General features: G+C 41.1%; 1 protein-coding gene across 8 annotated transcripts; it reads left to right on the top strand.

Moving 5' to 3' along the window:
* Positions 1–524: 524 nt before the first annotated feature.
* Positions 525–25,182, top strand: LOC141564558 (uncharacterized). 8 transcript variants are annotated; one of them, XM_074307162.1, is made up of 7 exons: positions 11,423–13,360; positions 14,069–14,219; positions 16,403–16,914; positions 17,520–17,625; positions 18,649–18,775; positions 19,681–19,749; positions 22,219–25,182. In XM_074307162.1, exons 5-7 carry the CDS (start codon positions 18,742–18,744, stop codon positions 23,925–23,927), a joined length of 1,812 nt encoding a protein of 603 aa, XP_074163263.1. In that variant the 5' UTR covers positions 11,423–13,360; positions 14,069–14,219; positions 16,403–16,914; positions 17,520–17,625; positions 18,649–18,741; the 3' UTR covers positions 23,928–25,182. The 8 variants fall into 8 exon arrangements, with proteins under 8 accessions (XP_074163257.1, XP_074163259.1, XP_074163260.1 ...); XM_074307161.1 differs by having other exon boundaries at positions 16,403–17,625; XM_074307156.1 differs by lacking the exons at positions 11,423–13,360; positions 16,403–16,914; positions 17,520–17,625 and adding an exon at positions 525–736.
* Positions 25,183–27,031: the final 1,849 nt, after the last annotated feature.

Here is a 27,031-nt window from a genome sequence, read left to right on the forward strand (position 1 = left end):
ATCCTTCTGACCATTTGACCCTGTGGGCATAAGGAGTCATTCTGATCCAGTTGGGCTGAATGTTTATTCCTTCAACTCCTAAACGTATCACCTCAACTTCAAATTTTTAGTGATCTCGGGGTGGAGGCTCAAACATCCCAATCATTATAATGGGAGAACAAGTCTTTCTTTAAGTGAGCCGTCATTCTAATTTAGATTAGGAGGAAATCTAATCTGATCTGAATTAACAGTTGAAGGTAAATAGAATCCCCAAAATTCCCTAGGTCCCTCAAATACGGGACCCACTACTTTCTGTTTGGTTGCTGCCCAGGATTTATCTAGCCCCAGGGGGAAGGAGTGAGCCCCAAAGCTGTGAATGAGAGTGGGAAAAGGAGACGGCCTGGAGGGAGGAGGAGATCTCTGAGCTGAACAGCCTGGTGAGTGGAATATGAGCTCGTGGGGTGGCGTTTGGAAGCCTGGGAGGAGTCCAGAGCAGACGTGGGGCCTCTCCCGTGGGCCAGACATTTCACGTGACGGTGGGTGGGGTTTGGGGCGGCGAAGCAGCTCCCGGGCCTGACTTCCTGCTCTAGGTCGTCTTAGAAGTATACTGCTCGTTTTTGGAAGTCTCAGGGCTGGCTAAGGTGGGAACTCTTGGGCCCTGGAGAAACCTCCCTGCGAGAGCTGGCTGGAAACCAGGACTTCTGGACTTGAGATCTGTCTGCCTCCTGCAAGGCAGCTGTGCAGGGGCAGGTCCCAGGTAGGTCCGTCCACTTCCCGCTGAATCTACCCCCCGCCTCTCTGCCCACCTCTGAGCTGTTGCTAGTTGCCTTTGTCTTTGCGAATAGGGGATCATTTCTTCTGCAGCTCCAGGAACGTGCTGCTCTGCCAGACTCGGCTATCGGACAAGCCCTCCCTTCCCAGCGCCCCCCCCCCCCCCCAGTCGCCATCCCTGCTTTTCATACCCCCTTATACTTCCCAAACGTCAGACGTTACCGTCCCCGGATTTATCACCGATTCACATTTCCCCAATTTCAGACCTTGCCCACAAGGACCCAGGAGTCCCCGTACCCCCTCTTGTTCCTGGATCCCGGTTAGAAACGTGGTGCTTCTGCCTTCAGACTTGGGCCCCGGATAGATTCAAGAGTTCTCCCTGCCCTGAGGACCCACTCTGGCCGTGGGCCCCAAAACTCCTGCCTGCCTCTGCCTGGCTCCCCCCATCCCCAGGCTCTTGGTTTGCTGTCGATCAGACCCCAGGCCATAGCTCCCTGTGTCCAGGCCTCCTTTGGAGTCGCCAAGTCTGTCCCAGACAACCTCCCCAGCTCCTCGGTAGACCTCAGGGAACAGCCATGCTCCTTTCCCGGGATCTGTGTCGTCCCCCCCAAGCCTTCTGCCCCTCCAGTGTCCCTGATCTCCCTCCCCTGAGCTGGGTCAGAATTTCTCTCTCCCATTGGATAAGATATACAGGGCTTAAACCTGTGATTTAACTATGGCAAAGTTATGTAATGACTGTTACTAATATCTTTTTTGAAAAAGTCATAAAGGTTATGGGGTTGACTTGAAATCAATTTTTAGGGGGTTCGATTCCTTCCTTTCTCGTATCTGGGCTCTCCTTTCCTCCTGCTTCCCTGCCCCCTCTTTTAAAGCCCTGAAACGTCACCTCATCCGCCCCCTCCCTCCCCGGGCTAGATCCCAGGGTTCCCCACTTTCCCCTGGTGCCTCCATCCAGATCCATCCTTCCAGCCCCAGTATTTGTTTTATAATCGCAAGCTTTCTACTTCGTTCCGAGTATACATTGTTTCCTCTTGAATTCAGAGAGGAAGGTTACAGTGTTACCAGCTCTGCACCCGCCCTCCCCTTTCTCTATATTAGTTCTTCTCTTGCCCAATTTTGTAATTGTTTTTTTTTTTTTTTTTACTCTTTCCTGCCCCGTCATACACATTTTAGTCCCAACCTTTGAAACTATCTACAGTTTATACTGATAACATTTTCTCATGTATAAGTAAATAATTGGCATTAATGAGTGCCTTGGAATTTGTCTTTAATGTTTTCCTTTTTTCTGAATCTTTTATATTAAATTCTCCATTCAGTTCTGCTCTTTTGTTACAAATACATGTAAGCTTTTCAGTTTGTCAAATATCTATTTTCCCCTCATTCCAAATTCTATTCCAGAATTGTGGATAAATTATTCAGGATGCAAGTCCAGGTCTTTTGTTCTTTGAAATTTAATGTAACCAAACCCATGGTCTTTTAGAGTCGAAGCTGTAGGTTTTGCGAAATCCTGACTATTTCTGCAGGGTTGAAGTCTATCTCATTTTCTAGTTGGATTAAAGTATTTTTTCCTTAACCTGGGAATTGTGAAATTTTGCTAGGATATTCTTGTAAGGTTTCCTCGGGTGATCAATATATATTTTTGTTTCCCCCTTTACCCTTCTACTCTAGAACATTAGAACAGTTTTCTTTGATAATTTCTTGAAAAATTATATCTAGATTATTTAAAAAATAATAACTTTTAGGTAATCCAACGATTCTTATATCATCTCTCCCTGATTTGTTCTCCAGTTTTTCTGATGAGATATTTCAGATTCTCTTCTATGTTTTCTAGTTTATTTATTTTTTGGTAACCCATAATGTCACTCAATTCCTCTTCTATTTTTCAAGAACTTTTTTATTACCTTTTTCAAATTAATTAACTTTTCATAATTTCTTGGATTGCTTTCATTTTCTCTCTTAATATTTCCTTAATCACTTATTTGATTTTTTAATTCCTTTTTATGTTCTTGCAGGAACTCCTTTTGGGCTTGTTGTGTACATTTGATGTTACCCTTTGGGATAGGAATACCTTGTTTTTTAACCTCACTATTTTCTGAATATTAACTGTGATCTTTTATACCAAAGTAGCTATTGTGAGGTTCTTTTTCCTTTGCTTATTCATCCTGAATTTTTATTTGGTTTTATTTTATTTTTAGTAGCTTATAATAATGATCATTATTACTGTCAAGTTTGATTTCAGAGCTCTGGGTCATGCTGGGTAATCCACAGATCCTCCTTACTGTTAAGTTCTGAATTCTGTTCAGGGGCTCAATCTCAGCAGCAGTTCTCACCTAACTCAACTGTAGGTTTCCTCAACCGCTGTCCCAGAAATGTTTTTGCTCCCTAAAGTACTGCACTTTCCCAGCAAGTGCTCATTCCTCCTGGTCCACAGCCCAGCATAATGTCTGGCCAGCCCTTTTGTTTGTGCAAAATGTTTTTAATTCGATGTAATCAAAATTATCCATTTTCTAGTTCTAACCATTCTCTAGTTCTTCTTTGGCCACAAATGCCTTTTTTCTCCCCAGGTCACCAGGCAGACTATCCCTTCTTCTCCTAATTTGTTTATAGTATCATGCACAATATCTGAATCAAGAACTCATTCTGACTTTATCTAGGTATAGAGTGTTAAATCTTGGTCAGTGTCTAGTTTCTGCAATGCTCAAAAAGCATTACAACATTAAAGACTTTCTTAATAGGAGCTAATCTGAGACATGACATCTAGTCTAACTTCTAACAACCAGATGTGTATTTTGTCTACAAAGTCTCTGAAAACTGCCCCTGCAGCCTTTTCTTGAAATTGTGCAGTGAAGGGAACCCTCCACTTGTCAAGGGAACCCCTTCCTTGTTGGGATAGGTCTAGACTTTAGAAAGATCTTCTTCTTATCAAGCATAAATTGGCCCTCCTTATTCCTAATGTTGCCTGGTATCAGAAATTTATCCTTATACTTCCTTCTTTGGTCCCTCAAATTCCAGCACAGTTAGTGGGAAAAGAAGAAAAAGGGATAATCTATACATATTTACTATGTGGCAGATACTCTGCCAAGTATATAAATATTTTCTCATTTGAGCCCCAGAACATACCTGTGCCTTTGGTCTTATCATTTTCCCTATTAATAATTGGGGAAATTGAGGCACACATCTAAGAAGTAATGTGCTCTGGGACACACAGCTGGTAAGAGTATGAGGATGGATTTGAATTCAACCTTTCTTGAGTCAAGCCTCAGGATTCTTAGTACTGCAAGACCTAGTGTCTCTCATTGCTAATAATGGAATTTTAAATTTAAAACACATGTGGAATGAAGGGGACCAGTGCAATTTCCAGGTGTTTGCTATCACAAAGAGCCAATGCAGACAACTGATTCTCTTTCCATCTTATATTTACTCACCATTCTCTTTCTCAAGCCTGATTTTATGCTATCCCTGTCACTTGATTTTCTCTCCTATTCTCCCATTCTCCATCCCATCCAGCTAAAAGTCCCTCCCTCACTCTATCCCCCAGTTTCCTCACCTCTATATATTCAAAAGACTTTTACATCCCTCTGAATTTATACATTGTTTCCTAGAAAATTCAAAGAGTAAAGTTACAATATAACCAGCTCTCTAACCTCCTCCCCCACCTGCTTTCTCAATATTACTTCTTCCTCTTGCCCAGTTTTTAGAATTGTTTCTTTTTACTTTTTCCTACCCCATCATACAAGACTCAGCCCCAGTCTTTCAAACTACCTATAGTTATACTGACAACATTTTCACAACTATAAGTAAATAACTGGTCTTAAGGAATGCCTTAGAATTAATTTTTTTTGTTTTGTTTTGTTTTTGTTTTTTTTTTTTTCCTGAGGCTGGGGTTAAGTGACTTGCCCAGGGTCACACAACTAGGACATGTTAAGTGTCTGAGACCAGATTTGAACTCTGGTCCTCCTGAATTCAAGGCTGGTGCTCTATCCACTGAGCCACCTAGCTGCCCCTTAGAATTAATTTTTAATGTTTTCCTTTTTTCTGTATCTTTTATATTAAATTTTCCATTAAGTTCTGCTCTTTTTTTTCTTTGTTTCTTTTTTTTTTTTTTTTTTTTACAAATACTTGAAAGCTTTTCAGTTTATCATAAGTCCATTATTTTCCTTCATTCCAGATTATATTCAACTTTCTGGATAAATTATTCTGGATGCAACTGCAATTCTTTTGTTCTATGACATTTAATGTAACCAGACCTATAGCCTTTTAGAGTAGAAACTGGTGGGTTTTGTGAAATCGTGACTATTTCTGCAGTATTTTATTGTATTGTTTTCTGGTTAGATTGCAATATTTTCTTGTAAGTTTTCCTCCTCTGATCTCTTTCAGTTGGTGAATAGTTGATTTTTTCTTTCCCCCTTCACCCTCTTGTTCTAGAACTTCAGAGCAATTTTCTTTCATAATTTCTTGAAATATTGTATCCAGATTCTTTTTAAAATTATAACTTTTAGGTAGTCTCACAATTTTTATATTGTCTCTCCTTGATCTGTTCTCCAGTTTTTCTAATGAGATGTTTCAAATTCTCTCCTATTTTTTTTTCTTTTCAAATTTTATTAAACCTTTTTATTATAAAACATTTACATGGGTAATGGGTATCCTTGCAAAACTTTCTTTTCCAAGTTTTTCCCTCCTTCCCCTCACCCCTCCCTTAGATGGCAGGTAGTCCAATACCTGTTAAATATGTTAAATCCAATATGTATATATACACATTTATGTAGTTATCTTGCTGCACCAGAAAAAAAAAAAATTGAGTATAGAATTAAAGAAACAAAAAAACTTCAGAAAAGAAAACAAAATGGAAGGAAACATCAACAGAAAAAGCAAAGAGGCTTTTTATTTATTTTTATTTTTATTTTTATTTTTGCTTAGGCAGTGAGGTTAAGTGACTTACCTAGGGTCACACAGCTAGCAAGTGTTAAGTGTCTGAGACCAGATTTTAACTTGGGTCCTCCTGACTTCAGGGCTGGTGCTCTTTTCACTGTGCCACCTAGCTGCCCCTAATTTTTTTTTTTTTTTGAAAGTGTTAAACATTATCTTTACCTGTAATTGGGAGAAAAAGTAATATTCAATATAAAAAAAAAATTTGAGGTCAATCAACCTCAAGCCCTTCTGTTCTAAACTGTCTTTTGGACATCTTGAACCAGTTGTCTGATTCTAGATATCTTACAATGACTATATAAAACAATTATTTGAAAGGCAAAAGTGCAAAGTTTTCTCTCTCTAAATCATAGTATTAATAGCTTCGGATAGCATGATTTATTGTCCAAGTGATATACAAGTAATATTTCTTCTTTACAACAACCATGGCAAGTAGGAGATACTATTAATATCCTAAGTGTATGGAAAAGTAACAGAAGAAACAGAGGTACAGTGACTTGCCTAGTGTCACCCAGGTGAAAAATGTCTGAGTGGTTTTCAACTGAAGTCTTCCTGACTCCAGGCAGCATGCTCTGTCCATTGTGTCTCCTCAGTGGTGGAAAATAACTTTGCACTTTAAAGCAACATCTCTGCCATCCATCTTCTCTCCACTGATGTTTCCACCTCCTTGCTATAGCTCCTTGTCACCTTACCCTTGGAGTACTGCAGCAGCCTGCTTGTGGCTTGGCCCAATTCCATACAGTTTGACTCCAATCCATCCTTCATTTAGCTAACAATTTTCATTCAATTTAAAGGAAGCTTCATATAAAGGAGATAAGTAGATAAGAGACTTTTTAGCTAAAGTTCTAGCCAGTCATCTGGGAGTGGAAGGAAGGGAAGTTTAGGTGGGCTGAAGAGTGAGGTTCAGGCCACTTCAGTGGTCAGTTGCTGCCTGTTGATCCCATTCCCTTTTCCCACTTAGATTTTGTCTAAAGATAAGGAGGGATAGGAACAATGAGGAAGTATTAAAGGATACCATTGAGAAAATTATAATTTTCATAATAAAATATACATGAGGTGATAGACGATTAATACAGAGAAGGGTAGCATGATGCATTAGAAAGTAGAACCCGATATTCTGCAAAAGAACCACACTTGAGAAAAGATTCACATGGCCTTCAGAGGAATAGAGCAAAGTTCTGTAATATCTTTTGGAGCTTGGCCCCTAAACTCTACTATATGTCCTCTAACCCAATGCTAGTCAGTAGACCTATTAACTAAAAAGTCATATGGGCCATATATACAACATGAACTTTCCCAATGGATTTTTGTTACTGTGAAGATCTAGAGGGGCTAGTTAGGTGGTGCAGTGGATAGAGCACCAGCCCTGAAGTCAGGAGGACCTGAGTTCAAATCTGTTCTCAGACACTTAACATTTTTTAGCTGTGTGACCTTGGGTCACTTAACCCCAATTGGCTCAGGGTACATAAATATTTAGAAAGAAAAGATGGTGGCCATATGTTGGTAAATATGTCAACAGTGATGATCTAGAAATACAATGGAAGGTTATGGAGACATAAATAATTTCAGGGGCCAAAGCTCTGGGAATGCTGACCATAAAGCCTGACCCCCACCCCATCCCCATTCCCCCAAGCTGGCTTGGAGATATCTGGGCAAGGTTGTGTGTGGTCCCCACAGTTTTGTTTCCCCTATTCCTACAGGCAGAATTTGAATTTTCCTCCACTTCTGAGATGAGAAGAGTAAGAAAACAGAAAGACTTGGGCTATATTAATCTTGCTAACAATCCCCATAACTGAGGTGTTTCAGGAATTTTTTTTAATTGTACTTTTAAAGTTGCTCACAAAACAAAGGTGAAACAGACATTCTACACAGAGGCACAGATCCAGACACCATGATATGAAAGAGGACTGGCCCGTGTTTGTCAAAAGCTACCCTACTTCAGCCTTCTCTGGCATCCCATGGGGAGACCCAAAAGATTGGGGTCCCAAACTGGTGTCATGAGGTATCTCAACAGAATTTACAAGCTTACCCATCTCCTATCCATTGGGAAAGCTTATTGCAATAATAACACCAATACAAAGCCAGCTAAAACTCAAAAGGGAATTCTACAGAGAAATAGAAGCAAGGAGATAATAGAGATCCAACTTTCAATCATAGGCTCATTCTGTGGCCTAAGGGTAGGGCTAGGGGGTAGTCTCTGGTACTTGGTTCTTACCAGATCATCAGTCAACAACCAACTGAGGAGTGGGTCTGGATTTTGGTTTCTGTTGACAAGATTATCAGTCTGTGAATTGCGAGACAGTCCAGGATCCTTCACTCTTCCCTACTCAGTTTTCATGAGGTGAAAATTCTTGAGGAAATTTTTTTTACATTATTGTACCTATAAAACCTTTGTAAATTTCTTCTCATCTTAAGGTAAGAGGAAGTGAAAAGGGGAGGAAGAGAATTTGGAACTGAAAAAAAATTAAAGTATTAAAAATTATCTTTACATGTAATTGGGAAATAAAATACTATTTGACATTAAAAAAATGAAGTCAGTCAACCTCAATCCCCTCTGTTCCAAATGGTTTTTAGACATAGTGAACTAGTTCTCTAATTTGAGATGTCTTACAATTACCATGTAAGACTGAACTCATTTTCTTTTCTTTATCTCTTCCTTCTTCCTGATAAGGGCCCCACTCCTCTGTCTCTCAGGCTCACAACCAAGATGTCCTCCATGAATCCTGTTTCTTATCCCCACTTCCATCATGTCAACCCTGCAACATCTCTGCCATCCATCTTCTCTCCACTGATGTTTCCACCTCCTTGCTATAGCTCCTTGTCACCTTACCCTTGGAGTACTGCAGCAGCCTGCTTGTGGGTTGGCCCAATTCCATACAGTTTGACTCCAATCCATCCTTCATTTAGCTAACAATTTTCATTCAATTTTCCCGGACTCAGTAAACACCAGGGATTTTCTATGACCCTGCAAATGTGAACACTTTCTATTCCACACTGATTATGGACCGGGTTCTTACACCTCAATTCTTTGGGATTTCATGACAATGGCTTCCTTTTTATTCCAGGAAGATGATATCCTAACTCTAGCTTTCAAGAAATTGCTCTGGCTATTATATGGCAATGTGCTCTCCCTCATTTGTGCCTCCTAGTTCCTTTTTTTTTTTTTTTTTTTGAGGCTGGGGTTAAGTGACTTGCCCAGGGTCACACAGCTAGGAAGTGTTAAGTGTCTGGGACCACATTTGAACTCAGGTCCTCCTCAATTCAGGGCTGGTGCTCTATCCACTGCACCACCTAGTTGCACCCCCCTCCTAGTTACTTTCATTTTCCAATGGAAGGCTTTCTTTCTATAGGAAACCTTTAACTGTGTGGGGCAGAATTTCAACTTCAGTGAATCAGAGGCATCTTAAGGTAGAAAACAAAGGAGTTTTTATTTGCCAGAGCTTGGGAGATTTGAGCATCTCCCCAAACACCTAATGTAATCTGGCAGTGAAGAGAGGTAAGAGACAATCAAAAGACATGGATTACATAAGGGTGTGGGGTAACACTCCCTATAAGTTGGACCTTTGGCTTGATTAGTCAGCAGAGATGACCTCATATTCCAATAGCAAATGAGAAAAACTTCTCACCCAATCATACTCTAGGAGTATTAAATTATGTCATATGGGAGTTTTAATGCCAAGACAGCCCTAACTTAGTCCCACAAGAAAAGGGCAATATGATCCCATTCTTTGTAAAACTGGTGATCTCTGGAGAAACTTGGGCTTGGGATGTAATCAACCTTCACTCAATTTTTAGAGCACTGTCTCTATCTTGTGAGACAGCTTTCACAATTCACTTCCAGTGTTTCTTTTAAATGACATCTTATTTATCTTGCCTGTAGCTTGTTTGCAAGTTATTTCTTAGCTTGTTTCTCCCATTATTTTGTGAGTTTGTTGTGGGCAGAGATTGGTATTTACCTTTGTTGAAAATCTCTGTCATTCAGCATCTGACACAAAGGAGGCATTTATGTTGGACTGATTTTGCCTTACAGCTTAGATTTATTTTCCTCATTCTCTAAAATATAGAAACTGAGGCAGACAGATTAATTAGAAATTATAAAATTATAAATCCCAAAGTAACAATTAAGAAAATTCTACGTGGAATTTCCTGTAAGAATTGTTCAAAAATTTAAAATAATACCATAGGGGGCAGCTAGGTGGCGTCGTGGATAGTGCACCAGTCCTAAAGTCAGGAGGTCCTGAGTTCAAATGTGGTCTCAGACACTTAACACTTCCTAGCTGTGTGACCCTGGGCAAGTCACTTAACCCCAGCCGGGGGGGGGGGGGGACCTAATACTATAATAATACAAATATACATACTCAGTGTGGGAAGGTCTTTGGTTGGAATGCAAATCTTTTTTTTTTTTTTTTTTTTTTATAAATTTTTTTGACATATATGCATGAGTAATTTTTTTTTAAATAATATTATCCCTTGTATTCATTTTTCCAAATTATTCCCTCCCTCCCTCTACTCCCTCCCCTTGATGACAGGCAATCTCATACATTTTACATGTGTTACAATATAACCTAGATACAATATATGTGTGTAAATACCATTTTCTTGTTGCACATTAAGTATTAGATTCCCAAGGTATAACTAACCTGGGTAGATAGACAGTAGTGCTAACAATTTACATTCACTTCCCAGTGTTCCTTCTCTGGATATAGTTGTTTCTGTCCATCATTGATCAACTGGAAGTGAGTTGGATCTGTTGAAGATATCCACTTCCATCAGAATACCTCTTCATACAGCATTGAAGTATACAGTGACCTTCTGGTTCTGCTCATTTCACTCAGCATCAGTTGATGTAAGTCTCTCCAAGCCTCTCTGTATTCCTCCTGCTGGGTCATTTCTTACAGAGCAATAATATGGAATGCAAATCTTATTAGAAGGTTTATCCTCTTGCAAAGCCTCATAAATGTAATGAATGTGTGGGGAGCTGGACTAGAGTTAGATTTTAGAAATTAAGTACCTGTTTAAATTATCACTTTCTCAGTGAGGAATACAATTTGCAAACTGGAAATTCTCATGGGCAGGAGATCTCCACTTGTTGCAGAACAGGCAGAGATTTTATACACAAATCCTAAGTGGGAGGGGTGGGAGAAAGTCAGTTACAATACTATCATTCCTGGCTGAATAAATTGTCGTATATGAATATTATGGAATATTATTGTTCTGTAAGAAATGATCAAAATGGATGATTTCAGAAAGGCCTGAAGAGACTTAAATGAACTGATAATGAGTGAAATGAGCAGGACCAGGAAATCATTACATACTTCAACAACAATATTATATGATGATCAATACTGATGGACGTGGTTCTCTTCAACAATAAGATGAACCAAATCAGTTCCATTTGTTCAAAAATGAATAGAACCAGCTATACCCAATGAAAAAACTCTGGGAAATGAGTGTGAACCACTACATAGCATTTCCAATCCCTCTATTTTTGCCTGCTTGCATTTCTGATTTCCTTCACAGGTTAATTGTTCATTATTTCAAAATCCAGTTCTTCTTGTGCAGCAAAATAACTGCATGGATACGTATACATATATTGTATTTAACATATACTGTAACATATTTAATATGTATTGGTCTACCTGCTTTCTGGGGGACAGGGTAAGGGGAAGGAGGGGAAAAGGTTTTGCAATTGTAAATGCTGAAAAATTACCCCTGCATATATCTTGTAAATACGAAGTTATAATAATAATAATAAAAATACAATCATCCCCCAGGTTTGATTGGTTTCCTAATGGAAGACAATACAACTGTTCTTGGATTATTTGAAATCTTGAGGGTTGTGATCATTGCCTCTCCAAAGCACAGAGTTCTGTGATAAGAACAGTTTTCTGTAGTTTTCCAGTCAATTCACTGATTGTATGTAAGTACAGTATAACACAAGAATATACATTAAGAGAATGTTTGATAATTTCACTTTGCCTTGTGAGTCCTGCTTCCTAACTTAGAAAAGGTAGCTCTGAGAAATCTAAATTATTAGTATATTTATTAGGAATAAGATTTAAAATATGCATTACAAATATAATATGAAATTGAATAACATGAAAATCATAATGGTTTCACTGTGGAAAGGCTTTTAGAAAGTATTCATTTTCTGAATCTAAGAAATTTCTGTTGATGATGATGTTTTATTCTAGAAGAGGACCACTGGTAAAAGGGAGATGTCTTGATTTGTGTTCCAATGGGATGTAAGGGAGGCAGTGCTCTGCCAAGGCCAGTGGCAAGATAAAAGTCCTGAATCCTTCCTCCACAAAACATCAGGTGATAGAAACATGGGGGAGGAAGAGCTCATGGGAGATAAGATGAGCAGCCTGGTGGGTAAGTGGCCAGGTGAAATAAGAGTTGTAGGGATGGAGAAGAGTCTTTCCAATGGCCATTGGCCATGTAATCATGGGCAGGATTGGGGGAGGAGAGGCAGGCAGTATTCAGAGGTTTCTCTGAAATCTTGGATGATTTTGGGAGTGAAGTCCCAACCTCTAGGCTTAAGGAGCTAGGTTGCTTTGGCCCTTGAGCCTCCCAGGACATTTCTGGAATAAATTAATGGGAAGCAGGAAGGGTTGGGACTGAGATCTCTGGGCATTCTCTTGTATCTGCCATTTTCTACTCACTGCAAACCTTCTCTGCTGGGGTAGGACCTAGCTCCTCACAAGTCCTGGCTTCTGCTGGCTGCCCTTGCATAAGCATTCACACTTCTTATCTGCTCTGATGGCCAGTGTCCTCCCCATCTGTCAGAACAATTTCCTTCCAGGTCTGATTACTTAATGAATTCTTGGCCCCTACCTCTTTTTCAGGTTTGCAAATACTTAACAAATATCCAGTGTTGCCCTCTTCCTCAAGCTTACCATTGGGTCATATTTGCCCAAAGACAGTCTTTCGCCATAGTAATTCAGGACTCCCTCGTTCAGGCTCCCCTTCTGGCCTCTGGTGTCCTAACTCTGCCTCCAGCTCCTGTTTGGTAAATTGATTGTGTGCTTTCAGACACGATTTCTTATGTGGTACCATAGGCTCTTCCTTCTGCTTCTAGGAACCCTCCTTGGTTGTAGGAACTGAAGCTGTTTCCTAGGTCAACTTCTCTGGACCCTTATATCTTGGGCTCCTTCCCAGGCATGTGGCTCACTGTTTGCACATTCCCTTTCAGGATTCTAAGCCTAAAATCTACCCAGTGTCTTGAGAATCTTCCTCCATCTTCTGATTAGGTTTCAGCACTCAGCCATCCTGTTTTTCCTGATTCAACTACCCATCCAAATCACTTTTGGACACTTAAATTTCTTCCTTTAATACTCAGGCTTCCCAGCTCCCTGTCCCTTCCCTCACTATATATCCTGGGAGCTGAATCCCAGTGTCTCCCAGCCTTAGGCTTCCTTGGTCTTTCCCTGGGGGCTCCATCTGAGAGCCCTTACCTCCTTACTTTATCCCTCACTCAAGTTTATTTTCTAGGTAATATGGCTGTTGGGGAGAAGGGATGCTGGGAGGACCAAGTATCACTGGGAGGGAGATTTCTTACTCAGGGGACATTGAGGTTCTGCACACTCTCATCCCATCTGGGACTTTAAATCCATTCCTGCCTCTTGGGTCTGTAGGAAGATGGAGGAGAGGAAGGGAGTCAGAAGAGTAAAAGTAAGAGAAGGTAAGCTCATCTTCAAGTTTATACCATCCCCCCACAGTCATCTTTTTCCCTATCCCTTCTATATAAACTCCTGACTGCCCCTGTGGCCAATAGCCCTGGGGACTTCCCCCTCCCAACCTGTTGTTTTTGACTGGGTAAAAGAGAAAGTTCTTGGCTTTCTTTCTTCCTCAACTTTAATCACTCAGTGGGTGTTGCCTCCTTCAGACTGAGGGCTTACCTTAAGGTCAGGGTCTCCACTGCTTCCAGGATCATCTCCAAGTTATCCTGATCTATATCTGGCCAATGAAGCCAGGGGGCTCTAGAGGAAGAGATGAGGCTGACAACTTTGCACCTCCCACCCTCTCCTTTCTCATCCCAATTCAATTAACTAACTTCCCAATCTTGTCTTACCAGGGACTACTGGGCCTCGATTGTTAATCTGTTCTGGGGCTCTATTCCTCTTTTATCCAAGTGAGACCGATTTTTTTCCTGATCTAAGGCTAGAAAATTGTTTCTCCCCATTGTTTTGTAGGTCCTGTTACTCTACTCTTAATTTCAGAGGAAACTGGAGAGAGTTCAGGCAATTTTCTCTCCCATCTTGACTATACCATTTTCATTTTTCCACCTGCCTCTCCTTTCAGACTCCCTCCCATTATTGGTTAAGGTATCTGCCCTAAGGGCAGGGCTTAGTAACTTCCATGGAACCTCACCCTCTGTAATTTCCTGTAGGCTAGCCCCCTGTCCAGGAAAAGACGGGCACAACATCTGTTCAAATATAATCATCCCCTCCCAACAGTCTGCCGAAGACCAAGGCCTGGCCCAAGCAGGGAGCCTGAAGCCAGAGGGAATGGCCCCTGAGAGCTGCAGAGCTCCACCCCAGGTGAGTGTATTCTGCCCACAGATGTGGGCAACATCAGCTCAAGAGGCCATTTCCACAGATATAGAGGATGGTCTGTGAGGCTGGTCATCTGTCTTATCATTGGATCCTTACTTTAAAAAATGGGCAGGAAAGTGAATGCAGTAGTAACAGCACCGCCCTCCTCTCTCCCATGTTTTGAACAGATTCACTGTCCCTTTGGCTTCTTGAGCACTAACTCCTTTCCCAGTTGCTGCCCCCACATATTTTGTTTAAATTTTCCCTCAGTATAGGTCCCTGACTAGGATGACCACTTCATGAATTAGTACCTGTCCTGTGGGTATCATGTCTTTGCTTTGATCTAGCACCATCTACCTACTAGACTAGACACACACACACACACACACACACACACACACACACACACACACACACACCTTCTAGCCTTCTTTGTGTCCTGTAGCCACTGAACTGAAGGGTTATAGAAACCCTTGACCCTGAGTATTGTCTGGAGCAGAACCCTGGAAGCTTCCCCAGCTCTTGTCCTTTCCTTCGCTGGTAGCAGGACACAAATTGTCCTCCTGCTGCTGCTCAGCTCCTGTTATTTCAGGCCACACAGATCTTCCCAAATCTCTCTGAATTTCTTCTCTTTACCATTTCTGTGGTTATTACATATATATATATAAGGCCAAGGCATTTGGAGTTAAATGACTTTGCCCAGGCTTATATAGCTAGGAAGTGTTAAATGTCTGAAGTATGATTAGAACTCAGGTTCTGCTGACTTCAGGACCTGTGCTCTATTCACTGCCCTCATCTAGCAGCCCCTATTATAATTTGTTGTAACTTTAAATACAAAATAAGAGAAGAAAAAATTTTTCAGGGAACCAGCAGAACAAAAGAACAGATTCGGTAAAACAAAACTACATAATAAATGTTACAAATGGATCAGGAGTTTTCTAAATTTTTTTTCTTCCTGGTAGGTTTTCTTTTATTCCATTTTATTTTCTTTATCTCCTGAGACCCTGTTTCCTCCCACTGAGGCTACTGACTACCAGGGACATACATATCCATCTTCCTCAGATAGATATGGAGACCAGCCAATGTTAAGATGCCAAACAGCCTTTCTTTATTGGTAATCTCAGCAGGAGTTAGCAGGAAGCAAGAACAGGTGGATGTGTGTCTCTGCGTCTCTTTCTGCATGTCCAAATCTCTCTACTTCTCTTCACATCCTTCTTCCTATGAACTCAAAGCTGGTTATTTATATCTACTTTCCTCTGAGATTACCTGTGCTTAGCCCACTGAGTATTGCTTAGGTAGATCTGCAGAAGAGATACAACTGGTGTTTGTGCTGCCATCTGTGAAAAGATCTAGGAAGAGGACACAGCCCTCACCTTGTCAAGAAACACTTGTGAGACACAGCCTCCTGCCTCAGAGGCCAAACCCCTTTTTACCTCCTGGGTCCATCTTACCAGCTGGCATGGCATACATGGCAATTCTGAGAAGGAAAGTCCCTAACATATGCCCCTTTCTGTTTAGCAGGGACTGCTCATAAAAACCAGCTTTTTAAAAAATCTACATATAAAACCTAGGTAAAGTAGAAAAAATACAATAAAGGGGATGAGAAGGGAATTATGTTCCATCCAGTGTTGGTACCAGAGGTATAGAGGAATTTCCCAAGTTTTGCACAAGGGGCCACCTCAAGCAGTCAGACCCAGATTCATCTGTGGCAAAGGGACAATGGTCTCATCTTCTGGAATTGCTTCAGGCTGAAAAGGGGCGAAGACCAATGGGATCTGGACTGAAGTCAGCAGATGGGTGACTTGCAGGCAGCAGCAGCAGCATCCAGTACCAAATGTCAAGATCAGGTCTAAGGTGATTTCAAGTTGACCAAGTAGTTGCTAATTCTGGAATCCTTCTGGAATCCAGCAGTTCTCACCATCAGGTGACATAAATATCCCAGCCCTCCCCAAAGTACTGAGGTTGGACCTTGCCAATGTCCTTCTTCAGTCCTTTTGAATGTTCTCTGATGCTTGAGGCCCTGATTTCATAGGATCTAGTTTTCAGTCCTGTAAGATTTTATCCACATCCACCCATCTGGCTCTCTAACTTATATACTACAGCTGTGTCATGGGCAAACTTATACCCTGGCCCATTATGCATTCCTGCCTTTCTGTCTTTCAATGAGGCTCTTGAACCTTCTCTTGCAGGGCTTGGCAATCCTCACTTGTAATCTCTCTGTCAGAGATCACTGATTGCCAGCATGCCTAGTCCCAGGCCTTCGGATGTCTCCAGCCATTACTTCATCGAGCAGTGGTTCTTGTTCAACAGAGCTGATGAGTTCAAGTTTGAAAGATATGGGAGCAACATTCTCACATCTCTTCATCTCCTCAAGGCTTGCATCCTTATCCAAGGAGGACATGGCAATGGGCATTAGTATTCTCTCTAGCTAATTTCTGGATAAAAAGACCAGCTGCTTCTCTTTTACCTACTAACCTCTCAACAGCCACCTCTAGGCAAGCCACAAAATCAGGGAAAGGTTCATCTAGGCGCTGTTTGCAAAGTTTCTTTTGCTAAGTCTGAAAACAGTCATCCACTGCAGAGACTCCCCAGGTGTAAGGCACCCTTTACAAATAGTCTTCCAGTTATTTGGTATATAGCATAGTATACTGCTGGAAGCTTGGAGAGCCAGCAGCTCCTTATCATAAGGAGATTCAACCCTGTAAGTGTAACTGCTTCTTTCAATTCCTTAAATTTCTCCCACTCCAATGGGGCGCACATTCTTTCCTGGGGGCTATCAAACTCGAAACTCCTTGCTTGCTGGTTCCCTTCATTTGCTGCCTTCTGTAACATATATCTTAATCTGATTGTAAATCTGTCCACTTCCTGCTTCTTTTCCACTGACCCTTTCTGTGATGTCACATCTACTTTTGGCTTACTTTATCAGTCTTGGGGTCTTGTCCTTTCCCATCATTGGACCAGCCAAACTCATAAGGTACATGGCCAATCCCATCCCTGTTCTTTGGGCATCATTTTTAACCTCCCACTCTGAGGCTACCAATTGCCAGGGCCATACATATCCATCTTCCCGGGATAGACATGGAGACTAGTCAGTGATAAGGTGCCAAGCAGCCTTTCTTTATTGGTAATCTCAGCAGGGGTTAGCAGGAAGCAAGAGCAGGTGGATGTATGTCTCTGCGTCTCTCTCTTTCTGCATGTCTGAATCTCTCTACATCTCTGCCTTTCTACTTCTCTTTATGTCATTCTTCCTATGGGCTCAAAGCTGGTTATTTACATTTACTCTCCTCTGGGATTACATGTGCCTAGTCCACTGAGCACTGTGTAGGTGGATCTGCAGAAAGGAGACAAGTGCTTCATCCTAAGAAAAGATTTATCAAGAGGACACACCCCTCACCTTCTCAAGAAAACAACTGTAAGAGACAACCTCCTACCTCAGATCCGAAGCCCCTTCTACCTCCTGGGTTCATCCTACCATCTGACATGGCATACATGGCAATTCCCAAAAGGAAACTCCCTGACAAGACCCCTCAGCTGCAATTAGGCACATCTAGAATCACTCCATCATCCTCAGCTCATACTTAGCCTTTCTCTCCCTTTATCATTGCTTGGGTCAAAGAAACAGGCATTTAGAAAGGGAAGAGGCTCTGTGAGAATATAGAAGAAATGCAAAGAAGGAAAAATCAGTCCCTGCCCTTAAGAAGCTTCCATTCTAACATGGAAAACAACATGTCAGCAGCAGTGTCCACACCAGCTGTGTACAGTGTAGATGGGAGACCTTTGCATGGCTGTGCTTCCAAGTGTTCCCACCCAGGATGTGACCTTTGGATAAATTCCTTCTTTCTGCTTCAGTTTGCTTTTGTAAATTGATGACCATTGGGCCAGATCCATTTAGAAGTGGATTTTGGAACAAAAAATCTTAGAAAAATGAATGTTGAAAACTATCTGTACTTACATTTAGAAAAATGAAATATTATTGGGGGGGAGGATAGTGTTTTCATGTGGATAAGACTTAATTTCTGGCTATTGGAAAATTCACAAGATTTTTTTTTCTTCTCAGTGATCATGGAAATATTTTAGCTGAACAGCACATAATACTTCCTAGCTTCACACACACACACTTCATGCCATTTTCTTAACATAGCACTCTCTGATTCCATCTCCAAAATTCCTCATCCCTCTCTGATAGAACTTTCTTGATTCCACAGGCAGTACCATTTCCTAGTAAGATATTTCTCAATTTTTTCCAAATAAAAATGTAAGATGTGTCTTTGGGGGACTATGGTTTCAGTGCTGGCTCTGAATCCTGTAAGGGCTGTCACTTAGGGTAGATCCCTCCTCTATGCTTCAGGTCCCTTCTGTAAATTGAGGAGCATTGGATTAGGTCAGTTATGAATCATGCTTCAACTATTATGTCCTCTGGGTCTTGGCATTTTAGGAGTTGGTGACCTTCAAGGATGTGGCTGTGGACTTCAGCTCTGAGGAGTGGGGTCTGTTGGACCCAGATCAGAAAGAGCTGCACAAGGAGGTCATGCTGGAGAATGCCGAGAACTTGCTCTCCCTGGGTAAGGAGCGCTTCCCTTGGAACTCTGGAACTGCCATCAACAGGAATGCCACCATCCCCTCTCTAGGGTGCAGAGTTTCAGGCTTTTATCAGTTCTTAGAAAGGCCCAAGGGCTGCCTCCTGTCCCCAAGAAACTGGGACCTCCTGCTGCCTGGTTCTTCTATGAGTAGTTTTTGCATTGTAGATAGTTGTATCTGTGAACCTTCTGAAAACTGGTCCTGCCCCTTTTCACTGAACATGGGATAGGGGAAGGAATCCCCTTCCTCTTCAGGGGAACCATTGTGTCTTTGTAATTTTTTTTAGGTAAAAAATATATATTTTTACCTCACTGCCCCTTGTGTAATTCATAAATCCCCAGGACAGCAAGTGGGCCCTTGTTCTTCTTTCATACATCCCCCAAAGGCCTGTACAGATATAGGGGAGAAAAGGGCAGGGAGAAAGTCTTTCCAAACATTTGCTGGGAACCAGGCCTTGTGCTCAGAGCTTCCTTCATGCACATTATCACACTTGATCCCCACCACAATCCTTTGTTTAGGGCGACCATCTTTATCCTCAATTTAAGTCTGGAGGCTAAAGCAAACAGATGAAATTACTTGCCCAGAGTCACATAGCCAGGACATGTCTAAACCCAAATTTGAATTTGGGGCTTCTTGGAAGCTGGAAATGGAAGCTGTACGATGTGGCCATCCTGCTGTGAAGGAGGCAGCAAAAGCGGGATTTTCTGATTCTAGATTGTTTGCATGGTGTCCTTTCCCCTCTACCCTCTTCCCCTGGTAATAAGCACCCTGAAAACCATCTTTGAGTTCTCCTTGGAATCACCTGGTGGGCCTTGCACTCCGGCCCTGTTCCAATGAGGAATAAATGACAAATTTCAAGGCTCACAGCCACTATCTTCCCCCTGCCCAGGACTTCCAGTTCCCAGAGAAGATTTCTTCTCCCATGTGGAGAGAAGAGGCCTGAGGAACTCCTATCCTGGTGAGTGAGTTCAAGCTGGGGTGCAGGCTGTTATCCCAGGAGGCTTCTTTATGTGATGGGCCTGAGGGCAGGGAAACTAGCTTGGAATCCCTTGTAATAGTGAGATCCTGTATACCTCACTAAACCTCTGAACCTCAGTCTCTTCATCTGTAAAATGAGGGGGTCGGACTCCATGGCACTCTTTTGATATTTATTTAAAACTAAAAACAAAATAGAAAAAGACAGAAAAGTTCTTTTTTTTTTTTTTTTTTTTTTTTTTTTTTATGTTCAGCAGAACATAAGGGAGAATTCAAAATCTGTAATAATAAATTTCCATAAACCATAAATGAAAGATATTGTATTCAGAACGGTCCATTGCTTTTTGCTTTCCTGTAGTTTTTCATTTGTTCTCTGCTGTGCACTTTTTACTTTGTTCTTTCCCCCCTTTCATCCTCTGCCAACTCCCCTATGCAGGCTACAGTTAAGCACAGATAGATGGGACAAGCAACAACCTTTGAGGAAAGCTGGCCATAGGCTGGAATCAATCAGTTAGAAGACTCCTTTCCTGCCTCCTTCCTTACCTTCCTCCCTTTGCTCTCTCTCTTCTTCCTTCCTTGCCTTTTTACTTCTTTTCTTCTTTCCCTCTGTCCACCTAGAATGTCATATACCCCTATCTACAGATGCTCTTAAAAGCATTCCCCTTTTCTCTCCTCCCTCTCACCCCCCGCTCCACTTTCTTCACCAGTAAACCATCCCTGGATAGATTTCTTTTTATTTGTCTTCCTCCCCTCCCTCCCTCCTTTCCTTCCTTCCTTCTTTCTGAAATTGGGTGATTTGCCCAAGGACACATTTCTAGGAAGTATTAAGTGTCTAAGACTATATTTGAACTTGGGTCCTCTTGGCTTCAAGGCTGTCACTCTATCCACTGTGCCACCTAGCTGCCCCAATTCCTTTTTTAAGAAACAAATGTTAAAATCAGTCTGACCACTGACCATCCATAGGTCTCTTGCTAAATCCCATTTGGTCTTTGTTTGGGTCCTGATACACTCAGATTGAGTGTAAATCGCAGTCATTTCTGCTTTGTCCAGAAATCCTGAAGTTTTTCCCAAAGTCACTCATTCATTTCTTTTTATTTATTGAGATTTTTTTTCAGTTTTTTTCTTTTTTTTTAGCCCAGATGAGAGAGGAGATTCTTTGCCTCTATTGCTCCCTAACTTTAATTACTGGATGGGGGCAGCTTCAGTCACAGGAGACCTGTTGGAGACCTTGCCTTAAGAAGGCCCTGGTCTAACCTGAGCATCTGCATCCAGAGCCATTCCCAGTAAGCCTTATCTGTAACTGGCCAAAGGCCACATATGGCTGTGTGGGGGAAAGTGAGCCGGTGACTTTGGGCACCCTCCCTGACTTAAATCCAAGTAACTCACTACATAAATGACAGCTTCCCTTAAGTTAGGGCTATGGAAAGAAAGACTCCTGGTTAGTCCATAAATAGCACTTGGAGCCCTAGGCCTTTGTTATCTTCACTATGGGATTTGTTCATAGGTGAAAGGGAGCAGGAAATAGAAATAGAAACAGAGATTTGGTCCCTGAGAGTGACCAGCATGCAAGCACTGAGATAAGGTTAGGCTATGTGATCAGGCTGGATAATGTTAATCAATGGATAAGCATCAATTAAGCACCTGTTCCGTTCTATGCATTAAGCTTTGGATATACAAAGAGAAGCTATCAAGAAGTTTTAAATCTGGTATAAAAACTTGAAGATGGTTTGAGAGTAAGCAGCAGCTTGTGAAACTTATTCTTAGTTACTCCAGGCAAATGGAAATGCATTATGTTCAACAACCATTTGTATATAAAGAGAGAGGAGAAGGAAAGTTTATGAAGGAAGAGTTGAGGTGGAGAGAATCAAAATCATAGCGAAAACAATAGTAGTTAACAAGCATATGGTGCCTAGTGTGTGCCAAGAGTTTTATAGGTATTATGTCATCTGATGCTCACAACAACCTCGGAAATGGGTACAATTATTACCTTTATAGGAAAACCGAGGCAAAAAACCACATTCCCAAGGGTTCAGACCTAGATGGTGCCTGAGATTGAGTTTGAAACAAAGGATTGGAAATAAAATGGAGAACCATCTGTCTAGTGCAATGGATTGAGAAGGCTCAGTTTCTAGGTTCAAGTTATAATTAATTTCTAATGCAGGGATTTGGATCAGGTTACTCAGCCTTTCAGAGCTCAAGGCCTGGTTTCTAAATTATGAGAACCATCACCTTGCCTTTGTCTCAGCTCCGTTGGGGGGTCCAATGTCAATGTATTGTGTGTGGAATATTAATTGAATCACTTTATTGGTGTGAGCTAATAGCATTTAAAAATGATTGATTCTGTCCATTTCAGTTTGAAAACTTTTTGCATGGAGAAATTAAAAGTCAATGATTTTATTATCAGCCATAATTAGAGGGTATATTTCTACATGTGTGTGTTTGTTTTTTTCAGATGCAGACACGTGGTTTGATGTGAAGGAGATGAGTGCAAAACTGAAAATGATCTCATGGAAAGACCTTTTGCAATATCGTGAATACAGGGCTGTTCTTGCCAATCATGACAGAAACCATACTGGAGAGGAACATTGGGAATGGAATACACGCAAAAAACCTTTAAGAAAGAGTTCCAGTGTTTCTAAAGATAAGAATATACATCCTAAAGAGAGAATACCCAAGTGTCATGAATATGATAAAGCTTTTCTTGTACTCTCTTCCCTTGCCAAGCATCAGAGAATCCATGCTGGAGAGAAACCTTACGAATGTAAGAAACATGGAAAGACTTTGAGAGAGCAATCTGCTCCTACCAACCATGAGAGAATTCACACAGAAAAACAATCTTACATATGTAATCAATGTGGAAAGGATTTCCAGTGTTATTCCAATTTGGCTCAACATCAGAGAATCCACACTGGAGAGAAGCCTTATGAATATAACAAATGTGGAAAGGCTTTCATAGGTCGCTCCCATCTTGCTGACCATCAGAGAATCCACACTGGAGTGAAGCCTTATGAATGTAATGAATGTGGAAAGGCTTTCACAAAGCTCTCTTCCCTTGATGCACATCAAAGAATCCACACTGGAGAGAAGCCGTATGAATGTAATCAGTGTGGGAAGACTTTCACATATCATTCCAGTCTTGCTGTCCATCACAGAATCCACACTGGAGAAAAACCTTATGAATGTAATCAATGTGGAAAGAGTTTCAGATGCAACTCTAAACTTGCTGTCCATCACAGAATCCACACTGGAGAGAAGCTTTATAAATGTAATGAATGTGGAAAGGCTTTCACAGATTGCTCCAGTCTTGCTGTCCATCAGAGAATCCACACTGGAGAAAAACCTTATGAATGTAATCAGTGTGGAAAGAGTTTCAGATGCAACTCTAAACTTGCTGTCCATCACAGAATCCACACTGGGGAGAAGCTTTATAAATGTAATGAATGTGGAAAGGCTTTCACTTATCGCTCCAGTCTTGCTGATCATCAGAGAATCCACACTGGAGAGAAGCCTTATGAATGTAATGACTGTGGAAAGGCTTTTATATATCATTCCCGTCTTGCTGTCCATCAGAGAATCCACACTGGAGAGAAGCCTTATGAATGTAACACATGTGGAAAGGCTTTCATATATCGCTCCTATCTGGAAGTACATCAGAGAATTCACACTGGAGAGAAGCCTTATAAATGTAATGAATGTGGAAAGGCTTTTATAGATCGCTCTTCCCTTGATGTACATCAGAGAATCCACACTGGAGAGAAGCCTTATGAATGTAATGAATGTGGAAAGGCTTTCACACAGCGCAGCAGTCTTACTTCCCATCAGAGAATCCACACCGGAGAGAAGCCTTATGAATGTAATGAATGTGGAAAGGCTTTCACACAGCGCAGCAATCTTACTTCCCATCAGAGAATTCACACTGGAGAGAAGCCTTATGAATGTCATGATTGTGGAAAGACTTTCACATGGCACAGCCATCTTACTTCCCATCAGAGAATCCACACTGGAGAGAATTCTTATGAAGGTAATGACTGTGGAAAGGCTTTCACACAGTGCAAAAGTCTTGGTAAGCATGAGAAAATCCACATTAGACAGAAACCTCATGAATGTGGAAACTTTCAGACAAAGGTCAGCTCTTGCTTAACAACAGAGAGTGCACATTAGGGGAAAACTTGAATGTCTGGATCATTGTAAAGTTTTTAATAGCTATAAGTCCCTGACTAGATGTGGGAGATCCCATACTAGATGTAAAACCTTATTCATATAATCCACATGGAAAATCATTCAGGCTCACTTCATCCCTGAATTGCCTCCAGAAAATTCCTAGAAGATTAAAATCATGGATAAAGGCATAAAGATGGAGGACAGAGCTTGTTAGTCAGTAGGGATTTTCTGCTTGGGAACAAATCTCCTATGGACTTGGAAGGGGAAGGTCTTTAGCCCAGGTTCAATTCTGAGTTTACCTCTGAGGATACAGGAGTGGAGAGAAGATTTACAAATGTGTAGAAGACTTGCCCTTACCTAGAAGATAAGGGTCACTATAAATCACAATATTAGAAAGAAACTGGAAAGAAACATACAAAATGTACTTGCAGAAAGGCTTTCACCTGGATCTCATACTTTGTGTAGAAATCTTGCTGCAGATGTTAACATGTGAATATAATGAATGAGGGAAGGCTACTTCCTACAGCACAGATCTCATTAGATATTGCAATTTTACACTGTGTATAAAGGTCAGAAAAAAAAGATTTGAGTTTTTCTCTGAAATCCCAAAATTGGGATCCAAGGAAGGGGTTCCATTTTAACCTTATCTTCCTAATTGTATCAGGTGGGTTCAAGGGGAAGTGAGGCCTCTTCAGAAAGCTGACCCCCAGAAGAGTGCCATAATTTAGAGCTACAGTTCTAGAAAAACTCTTCCCTTTGTACCCTTGCTTAGTCTTGCACAAACCACTTTGCTATATCAGTAAATTTTGTAATGTATAGTTACTGTTATTAAGTGAAGTGGGTTCTTAGCTGGAGTCCACTATGTGGTACAGTTGCTCAGTCCAGAGTGTAAAAAATCCTGCTCCATTGCCTGTATTTTGTCTCTCTTTGCTAGACTGCACTAGTTGAAGTGATGCTCTATAAAGGGCTGGAACTGAGCAGATGCACTTAGATAACCTAGTACCTAAAGCTAATTACCAATTGGACAAAACTCTATTAACATATACTTGTAGGATGACCCTGCCCAACTATTCTGTGCTGCCTAGATCTGTGGGTGTGGACAGAGAAGTGTGTGGGAGAGATCAGAGTTTGAAGTAGGACATGCAGATTCATTCTTTGGTGGTGGTGAGAGAGAAAGGAGGTGTGGAGATTCCTATATCTAATCCCCTGACAGTGACCCCAAAAGACCAACAATAAAGACTTTTGCTTATGCTGACTCTGGCTGATTCTAAGATATCCAGGGTACATCATTACAATGCCCCATTCCTGCAGAAATTGAATCAACTGCTTTCTGCTCTGACTCTGAGACACATCTTTTTGAACTATTTTGGGTTTGTGGTCATTGTCCCACATGGTGTGAGATATTATATAATTTATAGTCTTGTATTTAACAAATGTAAAAAGTAAAGGTTTGGAGATAAGAATTTATTTTTTGGTTTAAAAAAAAACATTTTAAAGGAAAATATGCCAGTTAAACAAGTAAGTTTTCAAACAATCTAGCTACAATTTTTCACATTACCAGTATTTCTAAGAAAGTATTTTCCCCTAAATTCCAAAATGAGAAAAATCAGAATAAAAATAATGGCATGAATAATGTTTTTGAAACAAGGGGGGAAATTGCCAAATATAATAAATTCATTTGATTACCTTAGAATTATCTTGTGTTGCTGCCCATCTAGCCCTACCAGCCAAGCAGCCTGTGATCTTCTAGACTTTGGTGGGGGAAGGGCTGGAGGACAAGCTGGCATGAAATGCAGGTCAGGTGGGAGATAAAAGCAAACATTCATCTGAGGATGAGGGTATATATATCTATTACCAAGGGAATAGTATGTTCTCCCGAAAACATTGGTCTTTTCTCATGGAACTATTAGCTATAAAATCACCCAGACAGTTTCCTCCCTTCTTACCATCTCCAAGGACACCCTTGGAAGGAAGAACAGAGGGGTGGTGAGCTAACTTCTCACAGCCATTGAACAGGGAAAACTTGAGCTGGTCTGAATCCTCTGCCTCCTTGAAGCTGGCCCTGTTCTTATGTGCCACCTTGAGATAAAGAAGGGATGCTTGAAGCTCATCTAAGGAGTAGTGAGAGTGTCTTAGAAAACAGGGCAGGAGGAAACATGCCAAGGTAACAAAACATATCCAAGGCAGAAAATGCAACAGCAAGCTTGATACATTATTAAGAGGATTGGGGTGATTGATCCAGTTCTACAACCTGTTAACAATATAATGAGGATCAATACTGTCAATATGAGAATTAGTCAGTTGTCTAAGATACAACATAAAATAGCCATTTTATGTTGTATCTTAGACAACTGACTAATTTCCCATGTAATATTTTCCTGTAGCTTGTTCAATACTTGATCATAGTTCATTTGGTTAAGTTGGAATGTACATACATATTACACAGATAAAATAACAATTAAGTTCCTTAGTGAAACAAGTTTGTGATTGTACATCCCTTCCTGGGGCAGGAGCTGTTGTGAGTTCTAGGGTTGAGGGGTTAGGCAAAAACTTGGTTTTGCCTGTAGCCCAGCAAAAGAGCTCCCACAAAAGGCCTCAAAGCACAGCTCAGGAATTCTGGGAAATCTTCAGAGATTTTCAGGTTGAAAAGCATTTCCATCAACTAGAGTCATGATTTTCCCTTTTACACTAATATTGCTCTCCCAGCAGGATTCACAAAGCAATGTGTGTTAAAAACAAATAAATAGGTTATTTAAAACAGAAAAAAAAAAAAAACCTATCAATTTAATGGAGTGCTGTAGGCAATTTTGGAAAATTGAGCTCAGGCTCAAATTTCACAGGGGTAATCTTGCTTGTAAATGGCCAAAAATCTATGCTGAACAAAATTAGGGACTTGGTATTACTATAGTCAGATTCATTATGAGGACTTTTTCTCCCATGGACAGCCCTATAGTACCTCAGGATTTGTGAGTCACTGCTGATAAGCAAAAAGAGGCTAACCATTTGGAAAACTGGAAGCTAAGGAGGCAGAGCTATGCAGCAGCCAGGGTCTAGGTGTCCTTGAGGACCTACATGCTGTCAAGATTGAATTGAGCAAGTAAAAA

The sequence above is a fragment of the Sminthopsis crassicaudata genome, chromosome 3 (assembly GCF_048593235.1).
Source record: "Sminthopsis crassicaudata isolate SCR6 chromosome 3, ASM4859323v1, whole genome shotgun sequence".
Taxonomy (NCBI): domain Eukaryota; kingdom Metazoa; phylum Chordata; class Mammalia; order Dasyuromorphia; family Dasyuridae; genus Sminthopsis; species Sminthopsis crassicaudata.

Bases quoted from the DNA above. Each gene is read 5' to 3' on its own strand.
- LOC141564558 (XM_074307156.1), top strand. From the start codon at position 14,187: ATGGCCCCTGAGAGCTGCAGAGCTCCACCCCAG. The intron at 18,776-19,680 runs GTAAGGAGCGCT...CCCCCTGCCCAG, and splicing joins CGAGAACTTGCTCTCCCTGG to GACTTCCAGTTCCCAGAGAA. The intron at 19,750-22,218 runs GTGAGTGAGTTC...TGTTTTTTTCAG, and splicing joins CCTGAGGAACTCCTATCCTG to ATGCAGACACGTGGTTTGAT.